General features: G+C 44.2%; 1 protein-coding gene across 1 annotated transcript; it reads right to left on the bottom strand.

The window, feature by feature from the left end:
- Window positions 1-1,648: 1,648 nt before the first annotated feature.
- Window positions 1,649-10,331, bottom strand: LOC124652920 (E3 ubiquitin-protein ligase HOS1-like). The gene is made up of 10 exons (XM_047191966.1): window positions 10,182-10,331; window positions 9,393-9,783; window positions 9,141-9,275; window positions 8,816-8,985; window positions 7,911-8,318; window positions 7,651-7,809; window positions 6,249-6,755; window positions 4,960-5,091; window positions 3,901-4,640; window positions 1,649-1,802 (listed from the first exon to the last, which is right to left on the bottom strand). Exons 1-10 carry the CDS (start codon window positions 10,239-10,241, stop codon window positions 1,649-1,651), a joined length of 2,856 nt encoding a protein of 951 aa, XP_047047922.1. The 5' UTR covers window positions 10,242-10,331.
- Window positions 10,332-14,762: the final 4,431 nt, after the last annotated feature.

Genomic DNA, 14,762 nt, shown 5'->3' with positions numbered 1-14,762 from the left:
TTGGGCAATAAGATAATTTCACCAAAGTTGAGCCTAAAAAGCTCCAATTGTCCATCATGTAGATCCGCAAAAAGAGCCAACAGGTCAATCTTGATGACATCCCAGAAAGATTGATAAAATTCAGCTGGGAAGCCATCAGGACCAGGGGCTTTATTATGCTTCATTTGGAAGACAGCTTTTCTTACTTCCTCCTCAGAGTAGGTCGAAGTGAGAAAATTATTCTCCGCTTGAGAGACTTGGGGGATATCCTCCGTTCTTGTCTCATCTAACGAAAATTTACTTTCCTCTGGAGCACCAAAAAGCCCTTTATAATAGCTCGTAATATACGACTTTAGCTGCTCATGACCCTCAATCATACCCTCTTCCTGAACCAGAGTACGAATAAGCTTCTTCATGTGCCTGCCATTGGCAACGCAATGGAAGTACCTTGTATTCGAATCACCTTCCAGGATAAATTGGGCCTTAGATCGTTGGTACCATTTCAGCTCCTCCTCACGCAGTAGTTTTGCGATTTCCGCATTTGATTGGCTTTTTAGCTCAATCTCTTGTGCGGAAAGCGGTCTAACTTCTGCTTTAGCTTCGAGGTCATCTATAATAGATGAAAGCCGCTGCTTTTCTTTTTAAGAATACCAGTTGTATGTCGTGCCCAACCACAGAGGTGTTTGCGTACCGCACGCATTTTGTTATTCCACCTTTGGATCGAAGACATACCCACAACCGGTCTTTCCCATACCTTTTTAACCATGGTTTGAAAACCTTCCCTATTCAACCAGCCAAGTTCAAATTTAAACCGGCGGTTAGATGGGGGTCTAGGTAAACCAGTGGATAATAAGATGGGAGCATGATCCGAGAACCCAACAATACGTTCTAGCGCGCGTACCGTTACCATTGGAAATTTTAATTCCCAATCAGTATCCATGAGTACACGATCTAGCTTTTCATATTTGTCCGCTGTCTCCGTGTATGATGGCTAGTCATTCTTCGTCGCCGTTTGCGGCCTCTTCCCGCGGCTCTGCCCGCGCTTCACCGACTCCGTCTACGTCGGCTCACCTCTCTATACCGACTTTTGCGGCCTCTTCATGCAGCTCTGTCCAGTCTCCATCATATGTTGCTTTTCATATGTTGGGACAAGAAAAATGAACGTGAAGTGCGAGGTTAGATTAAGACAACTGTTATTCAGGTGGGTCCCACTCATTTGCCTGCGGGTCATCCAGCTGTGAGACTTCTGCCCGTGCCTACCGTCCCCTTCTTCTCCGGAAGCGGCACGGCCCCTTCTTCTGATGTGTGAGGCAGTACTAGGGTGGTACGGCTGTTCGGCGCAAGAGTGGGGCGCCATGCGCACGCACACCGGTACACACACTGGTAGGAAATAGGAACGCGTGCAGCGTCCCCTCACACATCAGGTCTCTCAAATTCTCAATACAACAAGTATGCACCTTTTCATTTTCTAGCTCCCTCACACATCATCATGACCACAGCAGTGCAAAACATCCAAGATTGTTCTCTGGTTTTCACTCAAACACAGGGTGCCATGCGCCTCCGGCCAGAACAAATTCGTGTTACATTAAGGGGGCTAGAGCGACTGGAAAAAACGAAAGAACTATCCCCTGCAAGTGCTTAAAATCCTAGGACCGGCTGCGAGGGTCTATCATCTTCTTGAAAATCTCGGCCGCCTTCGGGCTCCACTCTCCATGTACCCACCGTTTCTTTTCTCCTCTTCATCTTCGCTAGACTCATCCAGTCTCCACCTTGACCCACCTTTGCCGGCTGCTCCTTCACCAACTGAAGATTTCTTGCCCAAGCTTCAAATAAGAGAAACAACATGGTTAACATTTTATTCACCACACATCCATGCCTGCCTGGCAAAAGGAGCTTTCACGGTAAATACTGCCACCACTTGGAGTTCAGTTAACCACCAGTGAAGGCCAGGCCATACCAGTTGACACCAATATCCATTATTACCACCAGAACTGTATGAATATATGTTGAGTTAGAGCATCTCTAACACGGCCCGTATTTGGCCGAACCGAAAAAACGGAGTTCAGTCTCCCGAAAAACGAATTGAGCGAGCATTTGGGCACAGCGCAGAACAGAAACTGTAAACACAAACGACGCGGGAAAATTATCGACGGGGATTGCAGTCGATTTCATCCGATCAACCTTAATTCGATCATAATTCACACTAAATAGTGCCAAAATACAACCGCATTGGACCTAAATACGTACTAGGGGCCTAATTAGACTAGAAATTAAATTCCCCGAGGACTATACTGTCACCGGGCGGCGGCGGAGGGTTTTTCGACGCCGCCGGTTGCTAGGCGACGACGAGGGCCGCCAGCTCGATTGCCGCCGTGCCGGAGGCGGCCCCGCAGAGCAGAGGCGGTCCGTCTGCATCGTCATCGTCGCCGCTGGGGGGCAGCGGCGGGCTGCACCCGCCGGCAGCGGGGGGCTCCTCCGCTTCCCCAGCCGCAGCTACTGCTGCCGCCACCTCCGCAGCCGCAGCCGCCTCCGCGCGCGCTTGAAGGTGGCGCGCCATCAGCTCCAGCCACTTGCGGCCGGCCCGCTTCCATGCGCCGTCGGAGCGCGCCCGCCTGCCGCGCTCCATGTCCGCCCGTACGCCCGGGGGACGACGACTTGCCCTTCCGGCGCCGGATCAGCCGCCGCCCCTACCCACGCGTGTTGCACGCGTCATTTAGGACGGCGGGGTGGTGGCCGTAGCGGCGGAGCGGCGTCCGATCGCCGGGGATTGCTCGTCGGAGCGGCGGCGGGCTACAGCGGCGGGAGAGGAGCGGCGGGAGGGGAGTAGGGTTTCCGAACCGAACTCCCCTCCCGTAAATCCGCCGGAAAAGTTCGGTTCCGGCGGGATTTACGGCTCTGTTAGAGTTGCTCTTACGTTAGGTCAACATATGGGATGTTTTACATCAACCCAGCTAATTTCTGTGAGGGAATATTTGGTCACTGCGAACTTTGATTCAGCAAGTTAGGCAGCTTCATGTTTCCTGACACGGTATGGTTTTTTCTAGCCTTCTAACCACTTGTCATAGACCCGTTTGCTAGCCAACTTGCCAGATGCGTAGCCACCAATTTGTCCTCACAAAAAACTGTGGTTTGCCAAACCTCTGGATTCTTTACTTTTCCCATGTAAACACATTTCAATGAGGCCAGCAATTTGTTATCTATCTAAAAAATTATGCGTATCCAGATTCTTTGCAATTGTCTTTCTGCGTATTTCAATGAGGCCAGCCCAGGGACAAAAATCAACACAACACCAGGAACACACCCATCGCAATCAGCTCCAAGTTAAAAGTAAAACCGTCCAGATATTTACATTTAAAACCAATTGAACAGTAAAACTGACACTACCAGACAGATAAGGGATATACAATGGTGATGACTCAGCTGTAGATAAGGGGTAGTTATAGATGATTTTGGTGATGTGGACGAAAGAAAATGATGAGAGAGAGAGAGAGAGGCTCTCTGTAAAGTTCTAGAGGTGTCTGTAATTTATACTCACATATAGCTATGGCTAAACAGTTCATCGTATACCCTGTCTATATCATTATCTATATATGACATGGAGTAGTATTACAGACACCCGCTGTCTAAACCGATGTACATGCCCTAATGGTGTCAACTTCAACATTAAACTTCGCAAGACAAAAGCCGTTTTCGCGCAGGAACCACCCACACATGGGCCATGATTATTTCCCTGGAACTGCCCGTTTTACCAAACAGTGTTACCCAATCAAGTGGCAGTCACTCTAAACCCTTGGTCTATGAAACTTTGCTTTTAAAGCGTATTAGACCTCAGAAGTTACCGTGTCCAATAATGGTAGCTAAACAAGCTCCATCAAGTAAAACAATAACCAAACATATTGCCACATACAGAATAAGGATTACCTGAAAATGTTTGGTGTTGCAGGAACTTTTGTTCTATCCATGTGACCCTCACGAAATCCAGCACCCTCAGATACCTTTGTGTGGCCATTTTGACCAGCATTGGTGCCACTTAAGATAAAAGGCTTCTCAGCACGCAAACCAAAGTCAAACTCTCCTTTTCTGATAGAATCTTTTCCTTGAAAGAAAGTGGTTTTGCTACGCTCAGTCTTCGATAAACTTGGTCCTTGGCTTTTCATAGGCGTATCACCAGCACCCAAGTTGAAATACATAGGAAGTGAATCATGACCAGCAGGTTTGGTTCCTTTTTTAAAACCTGACTCTCCTTTCATAAACCCAAGTTCTTTGGTCCCTTTTAAATATGGATTCTCACCATTTTGGCCCACAGAGGGAAACATGATCCCTGCATTCAATCTCATATTGGATGTAGGCGTCCCAGGGGGGACTGGCCTACATTGAAGAATAGATGGAACCTTTCTTCCAAACTCTGAACGGATACTACTGGTAAGAGCACCAGAATCAGTCGATGCATGGATGTTCTTGGGTTGGAGAGGATTTGGCTTATTCTGAAGAGCAGGGGTGAAGGACGAGCTCAATCCAATGGCAGGCTTAGGTGATTTAACTGAAGGATTAACTGGCGAAGACATTTGCATAGTTCGGATGGCAAATTGACTTTGGTCTCCGCTGCTAATGGCCCTTGCAGCCTCCCTCTGGACCTCTGGAAGCATCTCAAGGCATTTAGCCTGCAAAAACATATATACAAAAAATACTGAGTGTTGCGTTTACACCTCAAAAGAATCATGCGGTACAGTAGATAATGTGTTGAAGAAAATAGGCTTCTTCCATTCGTCAAAAAAGACTACTCTCTTTATTAAACAATAATAGGACGTTTGTGACTTTTGATATGAATATGTTAGTGGACAAGTATGAGATTGCTATTTTGCCAAAATATATTTCATGAAAATCTATTGATACTGTTTTGATGTGATCAATCTAATTAGCTTTTTATATATTAGTCAAAGTTAAAGATGTGCGATCACACGCTTTCTAAGATGTACTTACCACTAAACCTTCTCTCCATTGAGCAATTGTACTGATTTTGGATGCAACCTCTTCACCAGCAGACTCCAGCACATTTTGCTCAAAGCTCTGAAGGCTACGATGAACATCATATGCTTCCAAGTACCGATAACGCTAAAAGAACAACCAGGAAAAACAGAAAGTCCTCAGATAATTAGCTTCTGATGTGTTTCCTAATGATGAGAAGTTGGAAATATATGCATATATCAGTAGCTCATGGTAGTAGTTTCAACTAATGCTTCGTTTTCTATTAGTCTAACTTCAATTAGACTACAGCAATTAAAAGCAAGGAAATGTTTCACAAATACCAGTGAGGCCACAGGCAACATACAAAAATGTAAAGAGAAAGGCCATTTACAGAAACCACAATATCAAAAACATAAAATTATTTTAAATTTTAACAAAATGAAGATTGCTTTTAAGCATCAAATGTTAAAATATTCATGAAGCATGATAACAAAAGCTCTACGAGGCAAGAAAAGACTCCTACAGACAAGAGACAGATTGGGTGTGAACTTCCAATTCATTTCTTCTAACATCACAATGCCACTGATTAAATATTATACTCAATACATTATTTGAATATAGAGAGTATCTCTATATGTACAAACTAGTAAAGAATCATTTTGTCATCTTTGGCATATGTACATTAATAATATGAAAAGCCAATGTACATATGCTTAGTTTAAGGTTTCAGTACTTCTGCACCTAAAAACTAATTCTAGGAAAAGAAATAGATGGTTATGTGCACTTGCAAAAAATAAAAGCAATACAAAAATCCTTAAAAAATGCAATGCAATACACCAGTACAAGAAAGACAAGTGGTTGTAACAGCAGCACACTTCAAAAAACATAATTTGAATCTTGTGATTTTTCTCTGGGCACTCTGTGCGCTTTTTTTTTGCAGGTGCACAAGTTATAACATGGTACACATTTATGCTTATTTTCAGAAATTTTCAATACACAAAAGTACCTAAAACTCAAACTACAGCACCCACCCTTGCATGTACAAATCCACTATCTAATAGCATACAGGAACTTCTGTATTCATGAAAAATATGCTGCAATTGCTAGGCTTTACTGCTTTGAATTCTAACTGTTATGTTTGTTCATTTGACATCTGAAAGATGTACATGGCTACTGAAATATGAAGTAGCATGTAAGTAAATGAGGAATGAATCAAACACCAATTTCATGACACTAGACAGCTACCGTATCATGTAAGCATGACTCTGAGGACCTTCGTTCACTCAAGCATACAGACCATTTACCTGCAGGTAGAAAACAACAAGCAGGCTACCACATGGCCCTGTGGGCCTCTCACAAGCAGAATCAAATAGGGACTTGTGAAGATGTTTCTCCTCCCCAGAATCCCAAGGCAGGTCAATTATTTTATCGACAATGTTTCGATCAATGCAGATCTCACAAAACTCAGCCATCATCACCTCAACATGATACATCCAAGAATTTATGTGAGCATCTTCAGCATGAGCTGTATCTGCTGGTCTTTGCTCTTTTACCCTAGAGCAGTAGCTCCTATGGAACATAAATGCTTCTGTTACATGGCCATATTCAATTCTTATACGGAGCGCAGTCACTGCCTCAGTAAGACATAATAGCCCATCTTTCTCAATGTTTGCAGTAGCGGAGAAACTATCACCCCCTGTGCACTTTAATACGACTAGTGCCACATCAGGTTTGTGACGTTCTAGAAGAACTTGTGCTATCTTTGGATGTGTTTCCTTGCTAGAAATCTTAGGAAGAAGAGAGCATGCCTCCTGCACACAGAGTAGATGGGCATCACAACTGATTAGTCAATCGAAGACAAGATCAGTAGCAAGTGAATAAGCAGGCAGCAGTATTACAAGCAGAGCTCAAGTTCTAATGCCACTGGCACCTTAAATGGAGAAAGGGGGATTCCACGGGAATTCAGAAAACAAAAAAATGTTCTAAGCACTTAAATAGCATACATCATAAACTACACTTTAATGCAAGGGTAGGTGAAAGGCAAGCCAGCAACTAAAGGGACAGTTCCCGCAACACACATCTCCATTTTACATGCTTATTCAGTACTGTAAGAATATGAATTCTGTACGAGTTGCTAAATTGATCGACAATCCTAGCAGGGGCATCTTTTATGGTCAAAGGTAGCCACTACCGACACAACAATACAAATCAAGAAGTTCAGATCATATATTTGGTACAATAAGCAAAGCTCCATTCAGGGGATTAGACTCAAAAGTGAACGCAGAACTGTACAAGACTTGCATATATAACTGAGGGGAAAACAGCCGAAATACGATGGGATATACTAACAGGCTCCCTAGATGTACGCTAAAATGGCACCCTGACAGCTGAATTGCTGAAAACATTATTCCTCTCTTTTCAAAATATTGCCCTCCAAAGCAACTTCATAGAACGATAAAATAACATATGTAACGGCGGCACTTTAGTTACACTTCCGAGTAAACAATCTGATCTCATTAGACAGATATGACTAATAGTAGGTGTTGATCACTCAAATAGCTGATAAAACTCCAAACTCTCAAGCACCAATAGGAAAAGATAAATGACTTCGAAGCAAAGGCAAAATGAATAGATCATATATTAGGACAACATGTGCAGCAATACTAACAACATCATGTCCAGAAAATATGGGTGTGAATCAGTTACCTCCAAAGCCTGTGAAGAGTGATCATCCAAAAGACAAAACACTAGGCATTCAAGCAAAGTTCTACTAGAGATGCCAAATGTAGCAGCAAAATCATCCACAAGATACCTCCATTCTGAATCTGGTCTGGTCCAATGCCGATCAAATATATAGTATAAGAACTAAAGAATGTCAAGGAGAAAAATAAGAGTAGCATCTTTCAAATTTTTGCAAGTAACCTTGTAAATGTAAAAATTCACTATCTGATAACAGAAAAGGATACAGTTGCTTGTTTTGCAATCACCATGTCAGATCCGCCGTGCAGAAACAGTATGTCAACTGCCTCACGTAAGTTTTTAAATGGATAACTATTGACATTAGACTGATCAATTGTGGAACGGAACATAGATGATGATTGTTCTTTCTGCAAACAGGTGATTTCCCTCTCATCATCATTATCCATATAACTTTGTTGATTCCCAAGGTTTTGTAGCGCCTGCTCGATGAAAAGTATACCCTGGTTGGCTTCATCGTAACCTGATGTTTTACCAGAAACTTCAGGCCATTGTCGCTCCTCTGCACATGTTTTTCTTTCAATCACATCAGCACTCCAAGTTGCAAAACTAGCATGGCGAGAGGGAATTTTCTCAAGAAATTCATGCCTGATGCACCAAATCATGGCTTCCAAATGCTGTAGGAAAAGCTCCAAAATGAAAACTTCATGAAGAAATAATGATAGTGTAGGAAACATCTGATTACGTTTCTTCAAAAATCTTTCAGCGAAAAAAGTGATGGTCAACATATGTGAACGAGATAGAGAAACAAAAAGGAAGAGAGAAGATAAAGAAGGACGAATGTTGTTGTAGCTGTCCATATGACCATATTCCAGTCTTACATGATCTATGTACCCTGCAGTTTTAAATGGCGGGCTATAGCACTGCTAGAGCTCATTTGGAGGGCTAACAGTATCTGCCATAGCCCGCGATTTAAAACATTGGTGTATCCAAATCCATTTGCAAGGACGCCATAAATAGAAGTAAACTGTTCACTGAATCTACACCTCCCAGCACCAACTATCATGCTCACAATAACTTGTTATCTAGTTTGCCTTTTTAGGGTTTGTTATTTGGTTTGTACAGCGAGTCAGTGACATTTATCCCTAATAGCACTGGAGTTCCGGAACAATACCTGTTTTGCCTTCATTGTGTTCTCAATAAGCTGATGGAGGTCATTTACATGAGCTGCTTCCCTGAAAGATGCGATCATAGCTTCAACAACGCTTGAAATGCCTGCCAACTGAACTGCAAACTTTTGCAGCTGAGGTAACTTAGACTTCATCATCTCTAATCCAGATTTATCTAAGATGTGGTTAAGTTGTTATCACCATTCACCAATATAAGAATAATCCTCAAAAGGTGTGGCTGTGCTTGCGTGAAGAGATGCAATGCTCATAAAAAGACATAAAAGTTCTGTAACTGGAAGTAGAAGAGATCAATTAAATGTTGGTGGATACAGATGGTGCATATCTCTGATATAAGTGCATTAACAGCCCTCTTGCACCAGTCCTTGATGACCACCTCGTCCAAAAGAAAAGCCAGAAGTGGATCACTTGACACAGCACTCTCATCCAAACAAACATCGGTAATATCTGGCCTGAATGTCAAGGTAACAGAAGGAAAAAAGAAGGCACTACATAAACAATGACGACGAAACTGTGTTTAACAGATTAAAGCATAATAAGTATATAAGCTTGTAAAGAGGATACAGTGGCAAATCAGGGAGACGAGATTATTCTGAAGCGCAACATCAAACAAGGAATGCAGCCGCTGGACATCCATGTTAACAGGATCACCATGGCCTTCTCTCTCCTGAAACCTTTCATCGTGCTGCTTAGAGATAAGCCCAGCTTCCAAGCATTTGTGGTAGAGGCGGAGCCGCACCCTGTTCCCGTTATCAGGTATTGGACTTCTGCAAATAGGGCAGACATCGCACCTCTGGCTACACTCAGCGCATAATGAGGCGTGCCCACATGAGTTGAGCACGTGCTGGACGTAGCGTCCGCAGCTGCTCAAGTCCCTAGCTGCACGGCAATGCTCAATTCTAGCCTCCTTGCTTAGCTCAATGAGGTCAATGGATGCCAGCTGCTCCAAAGCATTCTGCCAACATGAATTTCATCATTTTTCAGCAACGACGCGCAACATTTTACCACATACGAATGCAGCACATAGAAATTATGTTTACAGTTGAATAGTACATACTAAATCTACCCACTTCAAGTATAACCCCTTTGCTGCTAATAACTGTTAACTACAATTTGCCATCCACCAACAATGCTAAGCTAGCATAGCAGGGCAGAATCTGAATAGAACATTTTATCGCTGAGCAATTCGGCACCGTAGCATGTGAACCCCGAGCATGTAAGACAAAGTCGTCTGCTTGGAGACGGTAAGTAACTGAGTTTGGGGCAGGGATTCAGAGACGAACAGGCAGTTTGAGGCTGGAAGCGGCCGTAAAGAAATCCACGGATGAGGGGAGGGGGTGCCGGAGTACGGACCTGGACGGCGGCGCTGCCGTACTTGGGAAGGTGCCTCGGCGACGAAGGGAGCGTCTCCATCCGCGGACCTCTCCAGCACCGACCTGCGCGCGGGCGAGCTTCTACCACATCAACTGGAGCTCCGGGTGATTGCGGCTCCCGGAAGAGGGAGAGGGGGCGGCGAGATCGGCGCGGAGAAACCCTACTGGTACTGGTACTGGTACTGGTACTGGTACTGGGCCGCGCGTCTCAGTCGGGGGAGAGGCGCTCCGCGAAATCTCAAAAGGAACAAATTTAAATTAACATAACACTCAAATTTAAATTAACACAAAATCACATAGCACTGAAATTGAAATTTAAAGTAACCTAACACTTTTTTTCGTAACACAGTACAGATGTGCAGACCGTTTACAGCCCACATACACTCATTCATATGGATGTACGCATGCATACCCTACGTCTATGAAGCACTCTCGTCGATATGCCGCTCCATTGGTACATAGATTGTTGGTTAAAATATTATAGAAATAATACAATATTTGGGTCGCTGATGTGTTGTAGAAGTGTCCGTGTTGATGGGTTGTTCAAGTAACCTAAAAGTGCTACTATAGCGGCTCGGCTCAGAACTTTCCCCGGTGCCCGTAGGTGGTGACCATGAAGTGAGGATAAAAAGTGGACATTAAGGATAAAATCACAGGATGATTATAGGGCAATACAAGGAAAATAGGGTATTACACCAATAGCACTACACTGAGCGAGGACAATGCGGGATTGAGAAAGGTGACGGACTCCAATGCAAGTTTTTTCCAAAGATACCATAGAGAAGGTAGTACTATTTTCGATGGTGGCGGATGGTGAAGTATTTTATTTTTGGAGTTTGCTACAAAAAATGGTAGTATTTTCTTCAGTTGACAAAGACGGTGGAATATGGAGTAAGTATGTATATTTTTCTAAATACACCGTAGAAGAAGACAGTAGTATTTTCCCATTTAAATACGTGACGCACGGTGGAATAAATATATTTTTCTGGTGGTATCGTAGACAAACATGGTAATGTTTTCCCTGTATAAAAGAGGAAGTGAATACTGGATTACTTATTTTTCTAAATCAATGTAGAAAAAAAGAGTAGTATGTGTTCCTAGAAAAGTAAGTATTTCTTTAAGTATGCATTAGTATTTTTCTCCAAATTATACCGCAACTCTTTTTAAGACCTGAAGCCCTAGTCCAAATCAATCCGCCTAGCTCTTTTTAGGACCCGAAGCACCAGTTCCTTGGGAGGGACCCTGTTAGAGGTGCCGGACTGCCGGTAGCTATGGGCTGCTCGAGGTCGGCCTAACCGCCCCCAGAGACATCATATACACACCTGTCATGCATGGGTGCTCAGGTAAGGACTGTATTTAAGAAGATTACTTGCTCTAGGATTACCCTTATTTGCTTTGCATGATTTGGGGGTACTTACTTGTATACTTAGCAGCATGTTTGCTAGCTTTAGTTTCCGGTAATGAGGTAAAATCTTCGGGTGTGAATGCATGCTGCTTTGTTTTTGATACAGTACGTAACCAGGACGAAAAGTTGGCATCATGCTTAATCAGTGCCTTTGTGGTTTGGGGATGGTCTCTGATTAACAGAAAGATGTCACTAGCTTAGCTAGTGCAACACCCAACTGCTATTTTGTCTTGTTTGTTCCGTCTCTATATGAATCCACTACCTACAATATGCATGTGCCGTCTTCCTCTAGTGCTGTCCCCCTCTTCACGGCGATATATTATTGCTGACCAAACCTGTACAGGAACGTGTGATAGTCCTCGGTACTGTTCGTATTCTCTGAATTCTAATAAGACGACATATATCACCTGACGTGTTACACGTAGTTACTGATCATGTTTTGAAGTATCTAGCTACGATATCGATTGGTTCCCGTTGTGATGCACAATGATTTATTAAAACAAAACTGTAGGTTTATCACTTACGCAGTTTGGTAGAAAAGAATGAATGGTTTACGAGTTGATGGATGGCTAAACTGAATATCTATCGCGACTACATGCACAAACCATGTATGTTACTCGTCGTTAAACTAATATATGACAGTGACTGATACATTATGCTGTAAATTCGTCGATATAAGGTTGCTTTGTTCGTCCGGTAGTGGTGCGGTCAAGCCGTATCGTCCACCAGTGGCTTGGTTTTGTATTTGTTTATGTTTCATCCGATGACATTCTGTTAGTGTGGTCGACCTGTTAACCAATCACCTAGCTAGCGGCTATGTCTATGATGTGTAAGTGTAAGTGGATCGAGATTTCTCAAGTAGTATCTCACCGAGGTGCAAAGATCCATGCATGTATGTGCTTTTTCTTCTAGAAGCTGGCGCGCGCACTGGTTAGCCGCGGATTCAGGGCCGGCTCTGGCTATAGGCGACCATGGGCAACGTCCATGGGCCACCGCCTGGAGGGGGCCCCATCGGTGCACATCTCCAATATACTCTCCCGCTGGAAAAAGGGAGAAGGGCCAAAGGCCCAGCGTGAGTTTGTACAGAATGAAATAAAACCAAGAGGAGAACCTACACACCATGACGGGAGGGAATCAGACGGAAGAACGATCGGACTCGATCGCCTCCGCCTCGCCTAGTCCCTAAGTTGCCTGGACTCCCAGGCAGGAGCAGCCGAGCAGGCTCCTAGTCCAGATCGTCAAGCCAGACAGCCAATTGCTAGATCCCGATCCCCTTCTTCTACAATCTACTGCTTAGGTACTTCTTCTACACGCCTACACCTTATTTGTTTACCGATCAGAAATTGTATGTAAAAGTGGGTAGTTGTTTCTCCGTAAGCTCTAAATTTTGGAGCTGTAAAAGTGGGTAGTTGTTCATGTGCGTGATTTCTGCTGCGCGCTATTTCCAGCGCGGTAGATATAGTGCGCGAGATAGCGTTTTTGCAGTCGCGCTCCATTTTACAGACTCCAGGTTACAGCATCTGTTGTAGCATCAATTTATGTCTCTCTCGCGCTAAATTAGTCATTTTTTGGATACAGCGACTGTAGAGATGCTCTTAGGGGCCTCTTTTGTCACCTCGCCCAATGGGCTAATTCCTCTGTGGGCCGAAACTTTGGGCAGGCTGTGGAGGATGCTGAATAGAACCCAATGCGTCATTCAAAACTGTAATGGGCCAGGAGCGCCCGTGCAGGCGTGGACGGACCTGTATATTAGCCCAAAACAAAAGTCTCAGTCCATCCATTCACTGATCGTAGCCACCACCGAATAGTCAAACAAAGAGGAGAATGGTCAAACCTTATATAGATATATATTTTTTATACATAGAAAAGGAGATAGATATAATATGTATGTGCACGCTTGCTTGCTGCACAGGGCCGGTCCTGAGATTTCGGGGGCCCGGGGCGAAACTAGATTACAGGCCCTTTAGTATGAATATCATATCAGGAATTGGTCTGATTTTATCTAAAAATTGAAAACAATATCAATATGAGAAAATTTATTAACATTATATACTTTCCTAACACACATGTATGCAAACTCGTTGGCTATGGAGTATAGTGATTTTATCATAATCGACTGCAATCGTGTTGTCACAGTGGCTTGTGGAAGGGCCTAGATGCATGAGGGCTACTGTTGCCTGGCACATGGCACGCAACAATGAAGAATTAGACTTGTATCTGACTACTACCTTTGCAAATTTTATTTTTCTCCAAACTACTATGCGGCATGATTTTTTTGGTTGGTTTAGAATAGACATTGTTGTCATTGTTGCCCTATGTTTTCTCGGCTATCTATAATTTGCCTTACACACCGTCCTAACCATCTCTACGTTTTGGTTAAGGCAATATTGTTGAGCGTGTTCGGGCAACAATTAGAAAAAATGGCATGAGATGAAACTAGATTATTTTTTAGGAGAAACCAAAATATGAAAATCTTTTTATGTCGTATTCTGCAATCCTTAGTCCATGGTGAATTCTGAAGGCCTCAGCTCCGCTTTCCTTTCTAGAGCAGAACAGCCAGATCCCAATTAATCACCACGTAGCAGAAAAAAAAGGAGAGAAAAGGGCCTAAGTCAGGTAAAGAAAAAAAAAAGCCCAAGATCAAGCCCACTAAAAAGATGTACGGTTCGGCTGTTCCTCCTTCGTCTCTACTGTTCCTCCGTAACGGCCGCGAGGAAAAGCTTCTTCTCTGTCTCTAAGGGCATCTCCAACCGGGCGACCCATCCCGCGCCCGCGCGTCCGGATGGGTCCAGCCGGACAAAAACCCGGCCCAGCGCGCGGACCCATCCCTAAAACGGATGCCCGCGGCGTCCGGGACGACGCAAACCCGGCCCAAATCTTGGCCGGGTTTGCGTGGCCGCGGACGCGAAAGGCTGGTCGCTCGCGTCCGCCCGCCGTCCGCCCCTGGCCCGCGTGTCATAGGCATAAGTAATATATTTCATTAAATAGAGAACTCATTACATTTTTTTTTAGCTACTACTTCTATCCTATACGTACGGGGCCGGCGGCCTCGCCGGCGACTCCTCGCCGGCTCGCCGTCGGGCCGTGGATTTCACTCGACGCGGGCGGCTCGTACGCGTGAGGATTCCACTCCGGCTTTCTACGGGCCGGGTGGCG

This window comes from Lolium rigidum, chromosome 5, assembly GCF_022539505.1.
Source record: "Lolium rigidum isolate FL_2022 chromosome 5, APGP_CSIRO_Lrig_0.1, whole genome shotgun sequence".
NCBI lineage: Eukaryota > Viridiplantae > Streptophyta > Magnoliopsida > Poales > Poaceae > Lolium > Lolium rigidum.
Note: the sequence above shows the minus strand (reverse complement) of the source record. Positions and strands in the feature narration are given on the sequence as shown.

Coding starts and splice junctions, on each gene's coding strand:
- LOC124652920 (XM_047191966.1), bottom strand. CDS start 10,241: ATGGAGACGCTCCCTTCGTCGCCGAGGCACCTTCCCAAGTACGGCAGC. Junction 4,641..4,959: donor AATGGAGAGAAGGTTTAGTG/GTAAGTACATCT, acceptor ATGTTTTTGCAG/GCTAAATGCCTTGAGATGCT. Junction 1,803..3,900: donor GCAACACCAAACATTTTCAG/GTAATCCTTATT, acceptor TCTTATTTGAAG/CTTGGGCAAGAAATCTTCAG.